At 41.0% G+C, this 22311-nt stretch overlaps 1 protein-coding gene across 1 annotated transcript in view; it reads right to left on the bottom strand.

Annotated features, from left to right (window-relative positions):
- Positions 1 to 983: 983 nt before the first annotated feature.
- The window catches only part of LOC126483659 (ras-related protein Rab-14), an 80567-nt gene continuing 59239 nt past the window's right edge, over positions 984 to 22311 (bottom strand). The window contains exons 6-8 of the mRNA XM_050106719.1: positions 8148 to 8216; positions 7928 to 8036; positions 984 to 4209 (exon numbers count right to left, since the gene is read on the bottom strand). Coding sequence (XP_049962676.1) covers positions 7928 to 8036; positions 8148 to 8216 — 178 coding nt within the window. The 3' untranslated portion in view covers positions 984 to 4209. The remainder of the gene's footprint in view (positions 4210 to 7927; positions 8037 to 8147; positions 8217 to 22311) is intronic.

Here is a 22311-nt window from a genome sequence, read left to right on the forward strand (position 1 = left end):
TCAATAGATTCCTTAAAAAGTTGCAGAGCAGCCAACATTCAGAATTTTGTGTTACATTAGTGAGTGTAAAACATCTCGCAAATAGATGGAGATTACTTCTAGCCAAATGTTAAAGTACTGTATTCACAACTTTTGTTCCTAGCTTATTTTATCAGGGTAGACAGTGTAGCCCAAACACAACAGGCTCACCATGTGCCATTGCAACACTGATCAGTTTCCCAATCACAAAACCTGCTTGTAACTACTGAAAAACTACAGAACTTTTCTAGTTACAGAAGAGATTAACTTCCTGTAAATACGTTAGTTGGAACAAAATTCTAGTTTGATTGTATTATCTATTTACTCTCTGCAATTTGAGTCCTTTCCTAATTTGTTATTGATTTAACTTTCTACTGTTAATCGTCTTAAAAATCAGTACATGTGAAATAAACCTTCAAGTGTAAAATAATTGGAGAAGATGAATTGAGCTGAGTGGCACTGAGGCAAACATTAAGAAGTTTCCACACAGGATAAAAACATGTATATATAAAACTTAAATTTTAATAACACCTGCATAGTTAACTTACAATTGCAAAAGCGCAATTACAGTACAAGCTGCTCTATATGTACAACAGAAGTTGTCACACAAAAGTTATCACGTAAGATTGTCATCACCACTCAATTTGTGACTTCATTACTACAGATTTTTGCTTAAAAAGGCATTTCCCACTACAAATAATTTCTTACCAGGTTGTCACTGAATATACAATTTGTAAATATGCACATGCAGACAAATATTTCTCTGCTGTGCAGTACTCATTAATGGAAAAAAAGAAAAAGGGAGAAAAAGTCTATTTGTTTAAATTTCTGGGGTCTTTGTAACAAATCAGAATTAAATTTGCTAAAGAAATAAAGAATGGCCATCAAAAAATAGTTTTACTATTTAATTTTATAGATTATTATACTCAAAGGTATTCTGTGTGTTACTGGAAAGAAAGAATTCATTAACTGTTGGAATGTTTTATTTAGTGATACAGTTGCAAGGGCAGGGTGGGAACAAACAGTTGCCAGCACACATGTAATGAACAGGCAGAGCAAACATCAGCAGCACATAAATGAAATACACTTTCAAGTTCTCATTATAACGAGGACCACATATTAAAGCGATGTAGCTGCATGCCGCAATAAACATTAAAAAAAAATATTATACTTCTCCCTAAGACAGAATATTAAAATGGTCTTCTGTAAACTTTAAACATAACAACAAATATAAATTAGTAAAATCACAGTCTTTAAGCAGAAACAATCACAGCAAAAGAATAAAAATACTGACATGTAGAAGTTAGAGAAAAACCTTTCAGACAACAGTTCACTGAGGTAATCAATGATGCACAGCCCTCCTTAATTATTCCAAGTGTTAATGGGCTTTCCAAAAATATCACTGGGCACAAGCTGTTACAGCTAATTCATATACGTAAGAGGAAGACCTCTCTCAGCCAACAGCATGAAAAGTCTGACTCTCACTGCTTTTCAACACAAGGTCAGTTACATGCAGTGTCCCAGTTCACATGTCATTATTTGTTTCCTTTCCACGATTTGTTCAACAATAAATTTTCACAGGTAACAACAGACAATGATCTAACATATAAGATTCTTGTTAAATTGTTTTCCCAATGACTGCAATCAAACTTAGTGTCATAGATATCAAGGCTGTTCATACGGAAGTGAATCCATACCACATATTCGTTAATCATTTTCACCCAGAAACACCTCACCGCATAACATTTAAAATAGTCACCATTTTCCATTTCTGCTACTGGCTACACAGTAATATAAGAAATGAGTATAATTCACCAGTTTATTCAACAGTAGCAAATTAAATTCCTGGAGAATTGTTGGTGGACAGGAGTGAAATTTCCATCATAATGCAGGCTGACTTGACAAAATCTGTCCAATGCATTTTTAAATTTCATCTCTAACCCTATATGCATATTTCCAAATGGATCAGGACTTTTGTCCTGTTAGGTGTATGAACATTGTAATACCGCAAAGAAAGTGCAACACTGAAAGAAATTACTTTCTTTACAAAATTGAACCTTTTTAGCACTCTCAGTTCTGCATACAACTGACATTGTGTATTTCACTTCTGTCTAAGGAAGATTAAAATTTTTACTGCACGAACAGAAATTTTTAGCATATTCTAATTAAATATTTTAAATCTATACTAGTCACATTATCACCTTTCAGTTCAGCCTTATCAGCTGTACTACAGTAAGCTTTCTTTATAACTGCTTCTAAAGCTTAACAATTCAAATGCTGAGGAAATTCTGAATATCAGATCACTTTATACTGAAGGCAGGTTTATAAATACATTACAGAGAAAAAAGTCAGAAACACTTGGTATTTTCCAATAAATTAAGAGCCAAGTCCACATATGTTTGGGCACTAAACAAGTGTCACAACCAACTGCCATTCTTCTATTTTGCTGTGAGTGAAGAAAACAAATGAAAATGCAGAATAGTAGTATTCTCCAGAGCAGTACGTATAAGGAACAGGAGAGAAATAGGAAACTGCAAAGCACAAACAACCTAAATCCAGCAATTAAGCAAAATAGGCACTGAACTAAATTTTAAAGTAATTTATGAGCACAGACTGGTGTAGCAATGAAAACATCATTCAAAGATTAAGAACTGTAGATTTAACATTGGTATCAGTAACAAAACTACAATTTTATGTGTATACCAATATGTAAGGTTTTCTAAAGAAATAATGTTTCTTTTTAAGTAAAGAAGACATTAGTTTTCCAACTTTATTGCTCGCTATAACACACCAAGTTTCTGTTAGGTATGTTCAAGCAGCATGATAATTCAATCAGCCTTCTCTCAATCAACATTTCAACAGCACAGAAATTCTGGGAACAAGGCACATGTCATGGTAGCTAAATATATAATAATTATTAATACATTAAAATATGGAAGAGAAGACTGAATGCATTTATATGTTTCAAATGAAGTGTAATTTAGCTCTTAAACTTATTCTCATTTTTCCTGATACACACAATGAATATTACACAAATTTATTCAGTAATCCATACTTAATTTCTGAACAGTAGTAACAGAAACTGCACCCAACTCTGCACCCATACCAAACATACATTAAGTAGCACACAAATGCCATCCTTTTGCTATTTCAATCTATAACACCAATTTATATAACAATGTACTTTACTGCTAAACTAGAGAAATTGAAAATTTCTTAACGTGCAAGTGGACCACATGAAATTAATCCATAGTGACTTAAGGAAATGTCAAATAGCACACAAATATAATATCTGTATGCAGTGTATGCACATATTTGGTATCCTGGAATTCTCAAGTTCTAAATCTTATCACAACTGAATCTCAATTACATCATTCACTCAAACTTTGCTGGTTTTTCTCTAGCATATTAGTAATATTTTAAAACTTTCTAAGCTGGGTTTAATTCACAATAGTAGACATCAAGACCAAGGGTTTCCATGACAAAATAAATTTCTAATATCAATGAATATTATTACTATCTCCAGATACATACATACTTGTGGTCCTAAGTTGCAAGATTATAGTAATTAATTTTTCATCACAATTTATAAATAGGAAGAATAAATTTACAGCAGCCAGATTATTCTTGTAGTAATCTTTTGATATCAAAGGCTGACAACTATCCAACTCCAAACAAATGGATGAAACGAAGACTTTGAAAACTGTAGCAAAATGGAGTGGAGTGTTTTGATTTGTGTCAACCACATAATATAAAAAGAAATGTGAAGCTAATACTTAAATAATTTTGATGCTTACATCTGTATATGCCAAGAAAGTAATTGTTACATTTAATGGAGTGTCATACAGTAGCTGCTTTTCGAAAATGAATATCCGATGCACCAACAAAACTTCAGATACCAATCACTTAAACTGCAGTTCTTCAAATGATACTTCGCTTTTCTTGCACAGAAAAAAAAGCAAGGTGCTCAGACACAAAGTGCAAACCTACTCACATTGGAATAATTGAATGTGGCATCTGCTTAGAGCCGTTAATCCTGACCACATATTGGCACGAACAGCCAATTCCTACAACACTAGTTGTATCACAAAAAGTTACATCACTCACTCGTGACCCACACGTCAACTGCAGATATTTACACAGAGCAGTGACAAAGCACCTTCACACAGACATAACCAACGGATCGAACACCTGCAACAATGAGAAGACAACAATGTTAGATACCTTATGCTAAAAAAAAAAAAAAAAAAAAAAAAAAAAAAAAAAAAAAAAAAAAAAAAAAGTATTACATGGCAAAGTGAACTGGCAGGGTGGCAGAACAACTACTATGCCCTAGAAGTAGAGAGAGGTAGTAGTAATAGCATGCACTTCAGGAAGGAAGAAAGGAAGGATTAGCACTTAACATTCCATAAACATAGAGGTCATCAGAAATTGAGCACAAGCTCTGAATGTGTCAAGGATGGGGAAGGAAATTGGCCGTGCCCTTTCGAAGGAACCATCCCAGCATTTGCCTAGATTAATTCTGTGAAATAATGCGAAACATAAATTTGGATGGCTGGATACAAATTTGAACAGTTGTCTTCTGAAGTGCAAGTCCTAGGTGCTAACCACTGTGCTACCTCACTCGGTCATACACTCTATTATTCTACTAAATAAAAGGCTGTCCTGTGCTATGTGTGTAATAAATGTAGTGCCACTGAATGAAGTGCCTAGAACAAGAATGGAATAAGGACGTAAATATATCTCAGTTATGTTCCTTACAATGCTTCGCTGGTGGTATCCATGAAACAACCTTCCTCAGTAATGTTGCCATTTTCAACAGCTGTGTCCGTTGATTCATTGTCTGGCATTTCTATCGTGGATGATAATACTGACTGTTTCAATCTACGCTGTTCGATTTTATTCTATTCTGTTTCCTTGTCCATCAAAACATCTCTCCAGTGGTGTCACATTTTGGCGTGATGTGTGTCCTTTCTTGTCTCCTATTACCACCATTAGTTAAATGTAATGTTACGACAGCAATGGCAAACTGACTATGTGGTCTAGCAGTTAATGTTTTTGGCTAGTGATGCTGAGGTCACATGATTTGATTCCCAGTGACCAACTTAAAATTTTTGCTGATGGAAAGATGTGGAAGAGTGTCCACATGGCCTTGCCACAATTCTCACATACTCATTCCACCTCGTATCCCTTTCCTTCTGGCACCATTTAAAATTGAATTCCAGAAGTGGAACAGTTTTTCTCAAAGTTTCTTTGATAGCCTCGAAGTCTACTTCTGCACATCAAAAAAAATGGTTCAAATGGTTCTGAGCACTATGGGACTTAACTTCTGAGGTCATCAGTCCCCTAGAACTTAGAACTACTTAAACCTAACCAACCGAAGGACATCACACACTTCCATGCCACAGGCAGGATTCAAACCTGCGACTGTAGCAGTCGCGCGGTTCCTGACTGTAGCGCTTAGAATCGCTCTGCCACACCGGCCGGTGCGCATCAAAAAATGAAGATTTTGCAAAGATGGTATCTCCTTGTCCTGTTGATGGTATCACAGAAATTGCTATCTAGTAACATACGCTGACAGAAAAAAATCAAAAGATGAAGGAGTTGTGTGACAAACAAAAACTGTAGGCATGTTTCTAACCTGAAAGATGACACCTGTTCAAATTGCACACTGGTCACATAAGAGTGGCGCTAGTAGAGCCACTATGAGGATGCAAATTAGATTTGTTTTAAATACACGCTTTAATGGCCAGGAGTGTTGGTTTCCTTTGAGATTGGACATGGTGGGTTGATGTGAGTCAAGACTGCCTTTAGGGTGACAAGACACCATTATCACCACCTCACAGAATTTAAATGAATGAGTGTAATGGGGCTTTGAATATCTGGAGATTTCTTCTGCAATATTGCAATGACTTGGCAGGAATGTAACCACTGTACAGGACTGCTGGCAGAAGTGATCACGAAAATGTATGGTCACAAGAAGATGGGCTCCAGATGATCACGTGGCACTACCGAGAGAGAAGACCGTCATGTATGACGTACGGCTGTGGTGCATTGTACTGCATCTGCAGCAGAAATTTGAGCAACATTTGACACCACAGTGACACAGTGATCTGTTACAAAAGAATTACTTCAAGGAAAGTTCTGAGCCAGATTCCTTGTAGTGTGCATTCCACTGATGCTAGACTTACCGGATCTACACCTGGAGTTATGGTCTTGTGTGAGATATTGTGTGACAGCAGAAGCATTCTCGTGGTTATCCCATTCTCTCACAGCAAGTTTGTATGTCAATCTGGTGATTCGACGTATTTTGCTGCCATTCGCTAACAGCATTCTAGAGGGTGTTTTTCAGTATTATAATGTTCACCCTCATACTGGTGTTGTAGCCCAACATGCTCTAATAAGTTTAGACATGTTGCCTTGGCCCGATTGATCATCATACCTGCCTGCAATCTAGCACATATGGGACATAAAGTGATAACTCTAGCGTCATCCACAAACAACGTTAACTGTCCTTGTATTGACAGACCATGTACAACAGGCATAAAACTCCATCCCACACAATGACCCCAGGCACCAATGCAATGCAATGCAATGCATGCATGTTCGCATGCTTATGTTCAACATTCTGGTGGTTACACTGATTATTGATGTACCAGCATGCCACATTTACAATGGCTTATCTTGTCATTACATTAACGTGTGGTCTTGAAATTTTAATCACTTAAATACGTTACTTAGACAAATGTATTCCAGAAATTTGATTCCATTAATTAATTTTTGGTGCTGTGATTTTTCCCATTAGTGTATTTATGTAGGTCATCTATGAAATGGGTATTGTGTGCATTTAACCATTTCTGCTTTGGGGCTGATATTTTAATTTTACTCCATTCAGTATCAGCATCTTGTGCCCCCCATCCCCTGTAATTTACACACTTACGTTTTGCTTGTTAATAATAATTACTTGCACCTTCCACTGCCTTCTACATCTGTATCATCACACCTTTCTTGTTCTGACTGTGTAAAATTGAAGGCATTAACATCAGGTTGTCACTGTTTCCTTATTATGGTATTTTCTGCAATCACTCTTCACGCTCGTACTGGGATTTAAAATGGCCACAACTTTGGATCGGAATGTGGGTGTACTTAGTCGTCTCATCAAGTTAATCCTGCTATGGCTGGCTAACCAGTTCACCATGCCAAGTAATACAATGCATTCCATATAAAGAATACATTATATGAATTTACTGTTGCATGGTAAGAACTACAGAGCACAGGCTCACTGGGCGAAACCACTATAATACACAGCTAAGGTAATGAAGGTACAATTCTTAGCTGGTACTATCTTGTTAGCTAAGCAAAAAATGCTAAGGAAGTCATCAGTAAGCGACTATTTACTGTGGAGCAAGAATACAACACATTTTCATGCAACAATCACCAACTTATTTACAAATTTGAATATATAAAAGAATATGGCATTACAGTTTAGAATGCAAGACAAAAACTACCATTAATGCACTTTGTGGACTAAATATTTGTAAGGAGGTAGTGAAATGTGGGCAAGTTTTAAGAAAGGCAGAAAGCAAAGGTATAAATTAGAAATCTGTACTGACACCTGAAAGCCAATATTTTAAATCACTATGCACTTGACACCATATCACAATGAAATGCCATGAAAGCTTAGAAACATATTCAGAAGCATGAATATTACTAAAACAAGCTTCCAAACAACACTGTAATAGGTAACTGGCTCAAAAGCTCTGCCTCAATTAGCAGGTCTATTTCCAAAACACACATTAAGTTTAAATTAATTATTATAATGTTACAAAAAATATTTTTCTTCTCATGCTGCTCATACAGCAGCTATTACACCACTTTTTGTATGAAACAGCACAATCCAAATACACACCTAGCAAGCACAAGTGTCTTTGTTGGCTTGCTGATCATTGACCAGCGTGCTTCGACCAGGCTGTGATGGTTTATGCTGCACTCCTGATTCTGCAGCGTTCAGATCCAACCTACAACAGAAGAAAAATATTTGCAGAGTTTTGTAGCGAAACTATTTATGGTGGAATGGGGTGTTCACCCAACACGTGAAGAGTTTACTGAAAAAATTTTGAATTCCTTACCTGCCATCTTGTATACTTTGATAAATTTTTTTGGCAGTTTCCAAGAATGCTTCCTCTACATTTTCTCCTCTGGAACAAAAAGAATAAGATTGTTGGACAGTGTGTTTGGGTCAAAGTGCAGATTAGAGCATGGATCAAACTTCACTTACATGTTTTGAAAGTTTGATTCTATTTCTATGAATGAAGTAAGCTATATCCGTGAAATATTAAGAACCAACATTCACTAACATAAAACTGTCAACTATACAGTTATCTCCTGACTACAGTAAACAAGTACTATTTTCTAGATAAATATTAGTAGGCTTAGGTAATTAAATTCCTATGGTTTTCAAATTTGTAATCCTGGACTGAAAGTTATCTACAATTAACTGGAAGTTTATGTAAACCAGTTACAACATGAAAAACTTCCACTTAACATCACAATCTGTGTTTAAGACTAACACAAAACAAGCAGAAATTTCTTGTTGCATTGTCCTTTTTCATCCAATCATTTATCCATCCATCCATCCATGATTTAATCAGCTTTCTGAGTAGTTGATTTCACTTCAGCTTACTATATAAATGGATATCAAGGAATTTCACAACAGGTACTTTTACCTATTCACTGACTCAATATACATTAACAACTTGCGAGTCTTCTGGGTTGTATGGGCATGGGGTGTGGTCTATGAAACTTTTCCATTCCTTATGTTTTGTCCAGAGCTGCACTGGGTATCTTCAAAGGTGCTCCTGCTCCCACTCAGTCTTGGCAACTGACTGGTTGCAGCGATTATGAAAAAGGGAGTTGAAGTTTACTTGTGACTGGCAGAGATAAAAGTAAACCATTTATGTTTGTGTGTCAACAATAAAACTATCGATTCTGTAGAGCTACTGCCCATTCATCACCAAGTTTTGTGACTTCCTTTCTGTTAATTATTCCCATTTTTATGTATTTTGATGGCTTCTTTGTGGCTATGAATGTTCTCACTATAGATGAAACATTGGTTTCGGAGAACTTCACAATTTCCTTACTGAAGGGCATACTTGGCTACTGATTTTTCTATTTTCATTTGCCAGTAAAGATTTACATTTCTTCAGCCATGTATTCCTGCTTCTCTTTGTAGTTACAATGTAGAGATTATCAAACATACATGGAATTTTATATACCTCACTCACTAACAGAGGACAGTATTAATCCTTTAAAGATTGGAGTGCTTGACTTATTTCCTTGGTTGGTCTAAAAAACAGTGATATTTTCGTGTATAATGTTGCCCATCTAATCGCATTTTAAATAAAAGAAGCAAAAGTGTTCTTCCACCACTATGTTTTATCTTTTCTCTTCAGCAAACTGTTATTTGGTGTAAGGACTATTTACTCTTTTCCTGAATACCCTTTTTCTCAAAAGCCTGCTTAAGATGTTTTTATTCAGTATTCAGGTGTTCCAGTTTTAAAATCCTTCTGGCCCCATTGTGTGAGATGATGGATTTCTTATGGAAATATCTGTGCACATGTGTGACTTTCCGTAAAACTTTGTTTCAACCTCCCATTGGTCTCTCTCTGCAATAAGGCATTGAAGAAGGATAATTTGGTTGTCATTTTCAATTCCCACAGCAAATCTGTCTCCATAGCTCTGGTCAGCACAGGCTGACAGCCATGTAAGGGCCCTGGGTTTGATTCCCCGTCTGTTCAGAGATGGCACCCACGTGAAGCAAGACAACTTGCACTAGGCAGCCGAACAATGCCAGATGGGGCCTTCTGTCCAACAATGCTGTACAATAATTCCATTTCCATGGTAAATTGGAGTTTGTCTGGGTGTATGTGCCACACACAATGTGTCTCGGGGAAAGATAAATTATGGTAGGCCATAAGGTCTGGGACGCACAGCTCCAGTCTTCAATAAGGCTTTTTTACATTTTTGAATTTAATAAGATAACATTAGATTATTAGTTTTCTTCACTGTGCCAGGTCCCAAATTTTTTTGGTACTATCCTGATGTTAACAGATTCAAAATTCTGCACTGACGATCTCTCATTTATTCATAACAGCAGTGTTTCTTTGCGCCACAGGAAAAACCACTACCCTTTCATCTGCATTTGAATGTTTTGAGAGCCTTTCTCTCACATTTTGTTAAATTATTTGTCAAAGGTTTACTGCAGCACAACAGTCTGGCAGTTTTGATTCAAACTGCATTTGCAATCTTGTTGGGAATAGCTCATCCCTGCTTCTACATTCTTAATAATCTCCTTAACTGGTGCTTTCGTGTTATAGCAGCATCTCCCTTTTCGCAGAATGAAATTCCATCTTGAGTCAATACTCTGTCTGGCTTATTAATAACAGAACCAGACATCAACATACTGTTTGTACTTTCTACAATACTTGGTAATTTTTTGAACTACTACTTATGCCTACTAGTCTTTTCTATTATACTGTACACAGACCCAAATGTAAGGCAGTTTTTTCTATTAAAGAAATCTCTCTGTAATAGCAATGAATTTTCAGACCAACTAAGAAAATGTGTCAAACTCTCTGATATGTAAAGTATAACTGCTCTCTTCTGTCAGCATGAAGGGAGGTGGGGTTATATAAAATTCTATGTACATATGGTAAGGTGTACACTGGAAGTACCAGGAGAAGCATGAATACTTGGTTGAAGGAACATGAAAGTCTAGGTCAATTAGCGAAAGTAGAAAATTCAAGTGTAGCGGAACATGTTCTTCAGCCAAAAAAAAAAAAATCATTAAGTTGCCTAAACCAAAATTTTTCTACAATGACAAACTATTCATATCTATACGGAGAAACAATTAAAATATATAAATGTGGAGATAATTAACAGAAAAGCTATGAAACTTACTGATATATGAACAGTAACACTACAGAATCAACAGTTTAATCTTAGGCAGATGACCATCAATAAGTTCCATTCTGAGACGGATTATCTTCGCCAATCACTTGTAAATGATGACACTCCTCCTTTCACAGAATTTATGTTGCTCTCCGATGTCTGAACCACCAACTTGGCAGACGCAGCACATACAGGAGCATCTCTGAAAATGTCCAGTGCAGCTCTGGACAGAACAGTACGAATGGAAGTCAAGACATCCAGTCCTAAAGCCTTCAGTATATTATCAGTATACAGGTTTTGAATAATCTAGTGATTATTAGTCAACCTTCAAAGCAGATGTTTTTATGATTTTTGATGGAACTTTCTGCTATCAACCCATTGCATGGTTGGTTGGTTTGTGGAATGAAAGGGACCAGACTGCCACGGTCATCATTGCAGAAGCAATGGAGGTAAAGTCTGCACACCAAGAAACAAAGTTCTATCACTTGCTCAATAAGGCAAGATAGGACGCTGGGAGCTGTTCTATAATTAATCTCACTAACAAACATCTAGACGACAACAAAGAGGACAAGGACACTGTACTTCTCTTAGCCAACAAGGGCAATCCTATGGTCCTAATGTCAGATGTGGACAACAATAAGAAATTTTCGATCTTTTCAAAGACAATAAATATAGACAGATATCCATCTTATGAATAAAACCAATAAAAGTTAATAATACTGGCACACCTATATACCAACTGGTAAAATACCTGAAACACATTCTCTGTGAAAATGTGGGGAAGTGAGAACACCACAACATGAACTCTGCTGACTTTTGACACCATCTCAGTCAACTGTGGCACCAGAATACTGCCAGTATCGATATAGCCACCCTCTTCATGAAAGTTCTACTTTATGATTCTTGGAACTCATCACAGGTACTTATTTCCTGTTCAATCGAAAATACAGGGTTATTCTAAATGATGGGCCCATTATCAAAAATTTGGGTGCAGTCAAGTACAAATCCAAAATGAACACGCTTTATACCAATGGAATGAGGAAGTTTCAAAGTTTTTGGCGGGCAGTGACTGTTTCAGAAGCGGCCGCAGTTTGCACGGCAATAGGGCTGTCATTCCATTTCACTGTCAGTTGTGAGTGAGATGGCGACAGTGGAGCACAAGGTTTTCAGCGGTCTTGAGTTCGTGAAAAGTGTCTCGCAAATTGCAGTGCATTAGGCATTTCGTACCAAATTCGGTATTCAACCAACGGTGGCCACACTGAACATTTATAACATTTATCACATTTCTCATTATTAAAAACTAGATATTACAAATTATTGCCAATTATTAAATTGATATCAAACATAATGAAAAAACATTGAAACTTCCTCTTTTCACTGATATAGTACTTGAATAAATATGAAGTTTTGAAAATGGGTCCATAATTTATAATAACCCTGTATTATGAACACACAGATGGTCTGGCAGTGGGTAGTCAGTAATCACCTGTGTGACTAACCTATACATGGAACACTCTGAAGCAAAAACGGCAGAGTCTGCCATACTGAAACTGATGTGTTTCTGTGGGTATGTGGACAACGTATCTTATGTGGCCACATGGGGCAAAAAATCTTAGATTTCAGGAACATTTAAACTCCATTCATTGTAACACAGGGTGTACCAGGAATGATGGTCAATATTTATGGACATGGCAGTAACAATCACCCAAAGCAAAAAAGTATAGTAAACATGGGCTGTGAAATGCACAGCTTAAAAGCTACGAGCACTTGTTCGATACAAGAGGTGTTTCACAGTAGTGAAGAACATGTGCTCATAGCTCTTAAGACGTGTTTTAGAGTCCATGTTTACTGTAATTTTTTTCCTCCTGGGATACACTATAAAATTCAGGATGGAACTTTAGAAAGAGGGCCAACTACTTTTCTTCACAGTGGTAGTCAAGAGAACAGACCCACCCCTGGGTCACAGTGCTTACAGAAAATCTATGTACCATGACCTTTAACTCCATGCTTCGATTACTCACCATCTGTCAGAAAGAAACTTGATGGTAAAGACTCCTGTCCATAGCACAATAACACTTTCATACAAGGAGTGGACTGCCAAAGAATTACAACTTTTAAGAACAATGTTTCGAAGGAATGGTAGGTACTCAAAGCATTAAACTGAATGGGGCATACAGTCAAAATTAACAATCCCTGAAAGAGAAATTGAGGGTAAGGAAGAGCAGACAAAAGTCCCTTACTACTATATGCTTGCCCAATATTAAGAATGGTCACAGCCCGCTACGGAAACATGGCATCTGGTGCATTCTTTTTTTTTGTTTTGGTTTTAGGGCGCAAAACTGCTATGGTCATTAGTGCCCGGTCCGTGACTTAGGAAACAGTAAAAAACCGAAAATGGAGACCAGCAGCAATGGGAGAGAAACTCAAAAAATTGGAGAAACTAAAAGCAGAAGGAAGGCTTAAAAATCCACTACAGAAAGGGGTTGGTTGTCCCAAAAAAAGCTTCAAATGACTGACGTCATTTCACTGGCACTAATAAACTCGAGAACGCGATCGGCCGAGCGTGTGTCATCTGCTAAAATTGATGATATATCAGGCGACAGCTGTAGACGGGCGCGTAACGGAGTAAAATAGGGGCACTCAATTAAAAGGTGTCTTACCGTCCACAGCTGAGAGCAGTGGGGCAGAGTGGGGGAGGATCACCGCTTAAAAGATGTCGATGGCTAAAAAGACAGTGCCCTATCCGGAGTCGAGTTAAAATTACCTCCTCCAGACGTCGCGTTTGGGAGGAAGAGGTCCAAGCACAAGGAAGAGCTTTCACGTCCCGCAATTTATTATGGGGAAGTGTCGACCAATGTGCGTGCCATAAAAGAACAACATGACGACATAAAACTCTCCGTAGATCGGCGAAGGGAATCGATTGAATAGCTGGCCGAGGAAGAGAGACTGCAGCCTTGGCCGCTATATCGGCCGCCTCATTTCCACATATACCAACGTGTCCTGGGAGCCAGAGGAATGCCACCGAGACGCCCCCCAGGTGGAGCAAGCGTAGACAGTCCTGAATCCGGTGGACCAGAGGGTGGACAGGGTAAAGAGCTTGGAGACTGAGGAGAGAGCTGAGAGAATCGGAGCAGATAACATACTGTATCTGCTGATGGCTGCGGATGTAGTGGGCAGCCTGGAGAACAGCGTAAAGCTCCGCAGTATAAACCGAACACTGGTCGGGAAGCCGAAATTGATTTGGGGTGTCGCCAACAATATAGGCACTCCCTACACCAAACGATGTTTTTGAGCCATCAGTGTAAATAAATGTGGCTTCCATCATTTGTGCACATAGAGAAGAAAATGCCCGACGATAAACAAGTGAAGGGGTACCATCCTTGGGAAACTGACAAAGGTCACGGAGCAGGCAGATCCGGGGACGGAGCCAAGGCGGTGCTGTACCCCAAGTTGTCAAGGAGGTTTTAGGAAAGCGGAAGGAAAGAGAATGGAGCAGTTGACGGAAGCGGACTCCCGGTGGTAGTAGGGAGGAGGGGCGGCCTGCATACCCTACATCAAAGGAGGCGTCGAAAAAAATGTCATGGGCTGGATTAGCAGGCATGGAAGACAGATGGCTAGCATAACGACTCAGAAGGACTGCTCGCCGATTGGACAGCGGAGGTTCAGCAGTCTCAGCATAAAGGCTTTCCACAGGGCTGGTGTAAAAAGCTCCAGACACTAAACGTAATCCACGGTGGTGGATAGAGTCGAGACGACGAAGAATAGACGGCCGAGCAGAGGAGTAAACTATGCTTCCACAGTCCAATTTCGAGCGCACTAAGGCGCGATAGAGGCGGAGAAGGACCACTCGGTCCGCTCCCCAGGAGGTACCATTCAGGACACGGAGGGTGTTGAGGGATCCCAGACAGCGAGCCAAAAGATACGAAACGTGCGAGGACCAGCACAGTTTTCTGTCAAACATAAGACCCAAGAATTAAGCGATGTCCGAAAATGGAAGGTCGACAGGTCCTAGATGTAAGGAGGGTGGAAGAAACTCCTTACGTCGCCAAAAATTAACACAAACGGTCTTACTGGGAGAAAAACGGAAGCCGGTTTCAATGCTCCAAGAGTTGAGGCGATCGAGACATCCTTGAAGACGTCGTTCAAGAAGGCTGGTCCGTTGAGAGCTGTAGTAGATCGCAAAATCGTCCACAAAGAGGGAGCCCGAGACATCAGGAAGGAGACAATCCATAATTGGATTTATAGCAATGGCAAACAGTACAACACTCAGCACGGAGCCCTGGGGCACCCCGTTTCCTTGGGAGAAAGTACGGGAGACAGTAGTGTTCACCCGCACTCTAAATGTGCGCTCTGCCATAAATTCGCGAGGAAAGAGGGGCAGCCGACCTCGAAAGCCCCAAGAGAACAGTGTGCGGAGGATGCCTGTCTTCCAACAGGTATCGTATGCTCTCTCCAGATCAAAAAATATTGCTACTGTTCGGCGTTTCCGGAGAAAATTGTTCATGACATAAGTGGAGAGGGCAACAAGATGGTCAACTGCAGAACGATGCTTTCGGAATCCGCATTGGGCAGGTGTTAAAAGACTTCGGGACTCCAGCCACCAAGCTAAACGGCAATTCACAATACGCTCCAAAACCTTACATACACTATTCGTGAGAGAAATGGGGCGATAGCTAGAGGGGAGATGTTTGTCCTTTCCAGGTTTCGGAACAAGAACGACGATAGCTTCCCGCCATCGTCTGGGAAAAGTACTGTCGGTCCAAATTCGATTATAAAGGCGAAGGAGGTAACGCAGACTATGGGTTGGTAAATGCAGCAACATTTGGACGTGGATACCATCCGGTCTTGGGGCGGAGGAGCGAGAAGAAGAGAGTGCATGTTGGAGTTCCTGCATGGAGAAAACAGTATAGTAGCTTTCGCGATTTTGAGAGGAGAAAGCAAGAGGTCGCACTTCCGCTGCACGTTTCTTCGGGAGAAACGCTGGCGGGTAATTTGAAGAGCTCGAAATCTCAGCAAAGTGTTGACCCAATGAGTTGGAAATTGCGACGGGGTCCACTAATGTATCATGCGCGACAGTGAGCCCAGAGACCGGGGAGAAACTAGGCGTGCCTGATAACCGCCGAAGCCGACTCCAAACTTCCGAGGAGGGAGTGAAGGTGTTAAATGAGCTAATAAAGAATTTTCAGCTTGCCTTCTTGCTATCGTGGATGACGCGACGGCATCGCGCACAGAACTGCTTATAGCGGATACAGTTGGCCAAAGTAGGATGGTGGCGGAAAACGCGAAGAGCACGTCGCCGTTTACGTATTGCGTTACGGCACGCCTCGTTCCACCAAGGAACTGGGGGGCGCCGGGGCAATTCAGAGGTGCGTGGTATTGAACGTTCCGCAGCTGTAAGAACAACGTCGGTAATATGTGTGACCTCATCGTCGACGCTGGGAAAGTGACGGTCATCAAATGTCACTAGAGACGAAAAAAGTGTCCAATCGGCTTGGGCAAACTTCCAGCGTCGCGGGCGCATACAAGGCAGTTGAGGCTGCAGTCTAAGGACACATGGAAAGTGGTCACTCGAGTGTGTATCGTCAAGGGTGAACCATTCGAAGCGCCGAGCTAGCGGAATAGTACCGACCGAAAGGTCCAAGTGAGAGAAATTTGTCGTGGAGGCAGACAAAAATGTAGGGACCCCAGTGTTGAGGCAAACTAGATCCGTTTGGTGGAAAACGTCTAGCAACAGTGAGCCACGTGGACAAGGCTGTGGAGATCCCCAAAGCGGGTGGTGGGCATTGAAGTCCCCAACCAGCAAATAGGGGGGTGGAAGCTGACCAAGAAGATGAAGGAGATCAGCTCGTACCATTGGTGTGGATGATGGAATGTATACAGTACAAAGAGAAAAGGTATATCCAGAAAGGGAAAGACGGACAGTGACAGCTTGGAAGGAAGTGTTGAAGTGGATTGAGTGATAATGGAGAGTATCATGGAGAAGAATCATGAGTCCTCCATGGGCTGGAGTGCCTTCAACAGAAGGGAGATCAAATCGGACGGACTGAAAATGGGGGAGAACAAAGCGGTCATGGGGACGCAGCTTTGTTTCCTGAAGACAGAAGATGACCGGCGGGTACGATCGTAAGAGGATCGAAAATTCATCCCGATTGGCTCGAACGCCGCGGATATTCCAGTGGATAATGGACATAGGGTGAACAGAAAATGGAGGAATGTGACCAAGGTTGCTGTCAACTCATCGGCTGCTCAGAGCTTGCGACCGACAGCATGGAATGGCATTCAGCTGAAGGCAGAAGATCCTGATCCATAGGTTGTTCAGGAGCAGTTCCTGCCACCAGCGATCGGCCGGTTGATCAGCCGCCAGCAGTGCGCCTCGGCGACACAGAAGACGGCCGAGGGCGATGTCCGCCAGGTGGTGTGTAGATGGGACACGCCTTGGCGGAGAAGGAGAAGAACTGGGTTTCTTAGTAGCCTTCTTGGAAACATGAGGTTTAGATGAAGGAGGAACCGATGGTTGCGAAGTTGGGGTACGTAAAAAATCTTCACGAGTGTGCTCTTTTTTGGAAGTCTGGGTGTCTGACTTTTGGGCTTGAGATTTAGCAGAACCCGATGAAGGGTGAGCCATAGAGTGGGCAGGCGAAAGTGGTGAGGTTGAATGGGCGATCTTTGCACTGGCCGATCTGACGACCATGGCACTAAAGGTGAGGTCGCAAGTCTGCGTGGCCGCCTCCTTTGTTGGCTGAGGAGAAGCAAGGACAGTGCTGTATTTTCCTGTCTGAAGCACGCTGGGCTGGCAACTGGCGAATAATTTTCGAGCAGCAAAGGTCGACACCTTTTCCTTCACTCTGATTTCCTGGATGAGCTTTTCGTCTTTAAAAACGGGGCAATCTCTAGAGGAAGCAGCGTGGTCACCCATACAGTTGATGCAGCGAGGGGATGGAGGTGGACAAGCACCCTCATGGGCATCCTTGCCACACGTAACACATTTGGCCGGATTGGAACAGGACTGGCTGGTGTGACTGAACCGCTGACACTGATAGCAACGCGTAGGGTTGGGGACGTAAGGGCGAACGGAAATTATCTCATAGCCTGCTTTGATTTTCGATGGGAGTTGAACTTTGTCAAATGTCAAGAAGACAGTGCGGGTTGGAATAATGTTCGTGTCAACCCTTTTCATAACTCTATGAACAGCCATTACGCCCTGGTCAGATAGGTAGTGCTGAATTTCTTCGTCAGACAATCCATTGAGGGAGCATGTATAAGCAACTCCACGCGAGGAATTTAAAGTGCGGTGTGCTTCAACCCGGACAGGGAAGGTGTGGAGCAGTGAAGTACGCAGCAATTTTTGTGCCTGGAGGGCACTGACTGTTTCTAACAACAAGGTGCCATTCCGTAATCTGGAACAAGACTTTACAGGACCTGCAATTGCGTCGACACCTTTCTGAATAACGAAAGGGTTGAGAGTGGAGAAGTCGTGACCTTCGTCAGACCGAGAAACAACAAGGAACTGTGGCAACGATGGAAGAACTGTCTGTGGCTGAGACTCGGTGAACCTACGCTTGTGAGCAGACATAGTGGAAGGTGAGGAAACCATTGCGGAAGAATCCCCATGATTACCAGCGTCTCCGATGGAGCGCTCCTCCCTTATGGGGGCCCTCTCTGAGGGCACTCCTGCCTTAGGTGATTGTTCACACCTCCCGACAAACGAACGGAGGGACCAATCGGCACTTTCGGAAGGTATCAGCTCGGGTAATCACCCCTCCCTGGGCCTGGCCATTACCAGGGGGTACGTACGTGTCCTACCTGTCTACCCGGGGCAGGGAATTACGCGTTACCCCGTCACCGGCTACGCACGAAAATGTGTGGGTCGGCCTTCAGACACGCACAGGAAGGAAAAAAGAGAAAGGGAAAAACAAAAAAAGTGAAAGGAAAGAAGAGAGGTCTCAAATGCCGCAGTGGAGAAAAGGGTAAACAGAAGAGGTAAGGAAAAGAGAAGGACAAAGGAAGGATGAAGACATACAAGCAGGGAAGGCAAAGAAGGCGTTAAATTTACGAGTGTCCGTCTCCGGACGTAGGCACAAACCATACTCCCAGAGGGGGAGAAAGGGAAGGGAAGGAAAGAGCCAGAGGTGAGGGGAGGGGGGGCGAAGATGGGGGATAGGGAAGGATGCGGAAAAGGAAGGTATGCAGCCCAGAAAGGAAGGTGGGCCACATTAGCTCGGGGTCCCGTGCTCGCTACGCACGTATCCACAAAAGAGTTGTGGACCCCCCTGGGGGGGACTGGTGCATTCTGCTCTCTTCAACCAAGTTAAAAAAAATGTTCTTTGTAGTGTTAAATATGATCTAGTCTATGAAAGCTGGGTATCACATTCCAGGCAAATGTTGCACGCCTTGTGAGAGGCAAACTATCAGAATATTCGAATAGAATGCAAGGAACATCAATGACATACCCAAATAAAACAACCAATCAAATCTGCCATCACTGAGCACAGCCTCTATACACTCATAAAATGAAATACCAGGAGACCTGTACTGTGGCACAAATGGTAAGTTTCTGGGACATCATAATTAAGCAGTCTATCAAAATAAAGATGTCAAAAAACCTTACAAACAGGGGTGGTGGTTTCAATTTAAACAACACTTTGGGTCTCGCACTCAATTTATTAAGATATTGCTGACCGATCATCACACCCACCACAACTGGAAAATGCTGAGAGAATGTGTATTTCATGGAGTATCAGTGCGAGCTCTGGAAAAAAAGAAAGAGAGAGAGAGAGAGAGAGAGAGAGAGAGAGAGAGAGAGAGAGAGAGAGAGAGAGAGAGAGGAGGAGGAGGAGAAAAGGAAAGAGCATAGTGGTGCGAGACCAACAACAGTTCGCCGGCTGCGGTGGTCTCGCGGTTCTAGGCGCTCAGTCCGGAACCGCGCGACTGCTATGGTCGCAGGTTCGAATCCTGCCTCGGGCATGGATGTGTGTGATGTCCTTAGGTTAGTTAGGTTTAAGTAGTTGTAAGTTCTAGGGGACTGATGACCACAGATGTTAAGTCCCATAGTGCTCAGAGCCATTTGAACCAACAACAGTTCGCAATCTGGTTGGAGTCCAAGCAGTGACTACACACAACGCCACCTAACCCACGGCATCTGAAAAAGACGGCTGGGTTAGCCATCGAAATACTGATGATGATTTAGTTGAGGGGGCACTCGACATCATGGTCATCAGCTCCCTGATGAAAAGTCAACATGAAATCTCATGGGTGGGGACGAAATCTGTCCCCATATCAAAATATTGTGCATAAAATGAAAATCAACTCAGTAAAACACACACAAACACATTTATGCAATCATGCCAAGAAACCCTAAGAGATCACAAAATTTTTGTACTTGTTTTTATACTAACTGAATTGTTTACAATGAACAACACAAATCATAGTGGCTGTTTCCATGTCATATGGAACAATTTCCTATCCATTTGCACTGTGAAACTTATGAGTTTATAAAACAAGCTTATGTTCCAGTGTGAATGCCTTTGCAATGTGTTTATTGGGCAATGTATGAAGTTTAGAAGAATGTATTGACATTATAGGCAAATATTGCGATGTTTCTCTTGGAAGGAAGTAAAACTGAAGGCTGCTTCCCACTTACGATATTTAAAACTGTATTCCTAACTCTGACAATATACTGTAGTGCTTTTGTAATGATGAAGCCAGTATCCATAACCCGCCAAAATCCTCAAGGTTTACAGCAACTTCACTGTTTCACATTTGTAACCAATAATGTTTCCATGTTATACTTTATGAAGCCAGCTTACCGTATTTACTCGAATCTAAGCCGCACTTTTTTTTCCGGTTGTTGTAATCCATAAAACCGCCTGCAGCTTCGAATCGAGTGCAAAGTAAGCGGAAGTTCTGAAAAATGTTGGTAGGTGTCGCCACAACTAACTTCTGTCTTCGAATATATGTACTGCTACGCAGGCATGCTTCGCAGGCACAAAGACAAATACTGGCACCAAAACCTCTGCGTCAGTAAAAAAAAAAAAAGAGGGTAGAAGACGAGCTTTTTTTTCTGCGCACCGAGTTTCGACCACTGCATTTTCATACATTATCCAACAAAGTAAATACAAATTCCGTATTGTTCCTCTTCGAACGTAGCAGCATTTCAATGTACTACGAAAATCCGACTGGCAAGACTGTTCGGGATATTTGTCAATATGGCCAACTCTGCTTTCTGAATTTTTTCCTAACTGTGAGAAGAAATGGTTGCTAATAGGAACTTTTATGAATTGTGAATCACATACAGTATTCTCTTCACCATAAGAATAATACGAATATAAACATTTTGCCATGTATTCTTTCGTGTTTGCTGCTATCTCATTTAAATCCTGTCCGCCCAATAAACTACGAAACTAGAGTGAGACAACAGCAGACGCGGAAGAATATACATACCATGTCATGTTTATATTCATATTATTCTTATGCCTAATAGTGATACAGTCAGAAATGAAGCATGGCAATTGACTAGATTTTTAAATCTAAGATGACTAATTTCTGTGCATAATGTAATGTACTAAAGAGGCGTCTGCAAAAATTTTCAAACGGAAAATTTTTTCGCTAAATTCTCGTTCAGAACATCTTCTATCATACGCAGTCTATTATTTGGTTCTTGTTGATCATTATCAAAGAAAGCAGCAGTTTAAGTAGCAACGAACAGCAGTCTCTTGCCATTTTTTCGCTAATGAGACGATTCCTCTTTGTTTTTTTTAATTGTAAGCGGCGGTAGCGTACGGCGACAGACCGTAAACCCTCATTTTCAGAATGCGACAAACAATGCATGACACAGTACAGTAATGCATTTTCAGCTCTGAGTGACGGAAACATCTATAACAAAGAGAACTGCACTTGTCAGATCAAAGAAAAATAAGCAATCAATTCAAACCAGACGAAGCATGTGAAAAAGGAAGGGTACCCGTATAAATACGGACGGAGCGCCTGACGCATAACAACGGCTACCTGGTAAAGCTTAACTGCTAAGCTTACGACTCGAACCAAACTACTACAGCTGTATCGTCATTCATTCAACCTAAATTGTGTCTCATATTACAATGGACCAACTTTGTTTCGATTTGGAAGTGCGGCCTAAAACTTTTCTCTCCCCTTGAATTTCGAGTCTCAGATTTCAGGTGCGGCTTAGGTTTGAGTGCGGCTTAAATTCGAGTAAATACGGTACCTTTGATGCCTGTGTTCCTACTTTGGACAGTCTGACACCTTTCAACTATGCTAACAACCATGCAACTATACCCAAAGGCACAAACTGATGAATGTTTCCTTTAAGAGACTAAGAGAGAGACA

This window comes from Schistocerca serialis, chromosome 6 (assembly GCF_023864345.2).
Source record: "Schistocerca serialis cubense isolate TAMUIC-IGC-003099 chromosome 6, iqSchSeri2.2, whole genome shotgun sequence".
In the NCBI taxonomy this organism is placed as follows: domain Eukaryota; kingdom Metazoa; phylum Arthropoda; class Insecta; order Orthoptera; family Acrididae; genus Schistocerca; species Schistocerca serialis.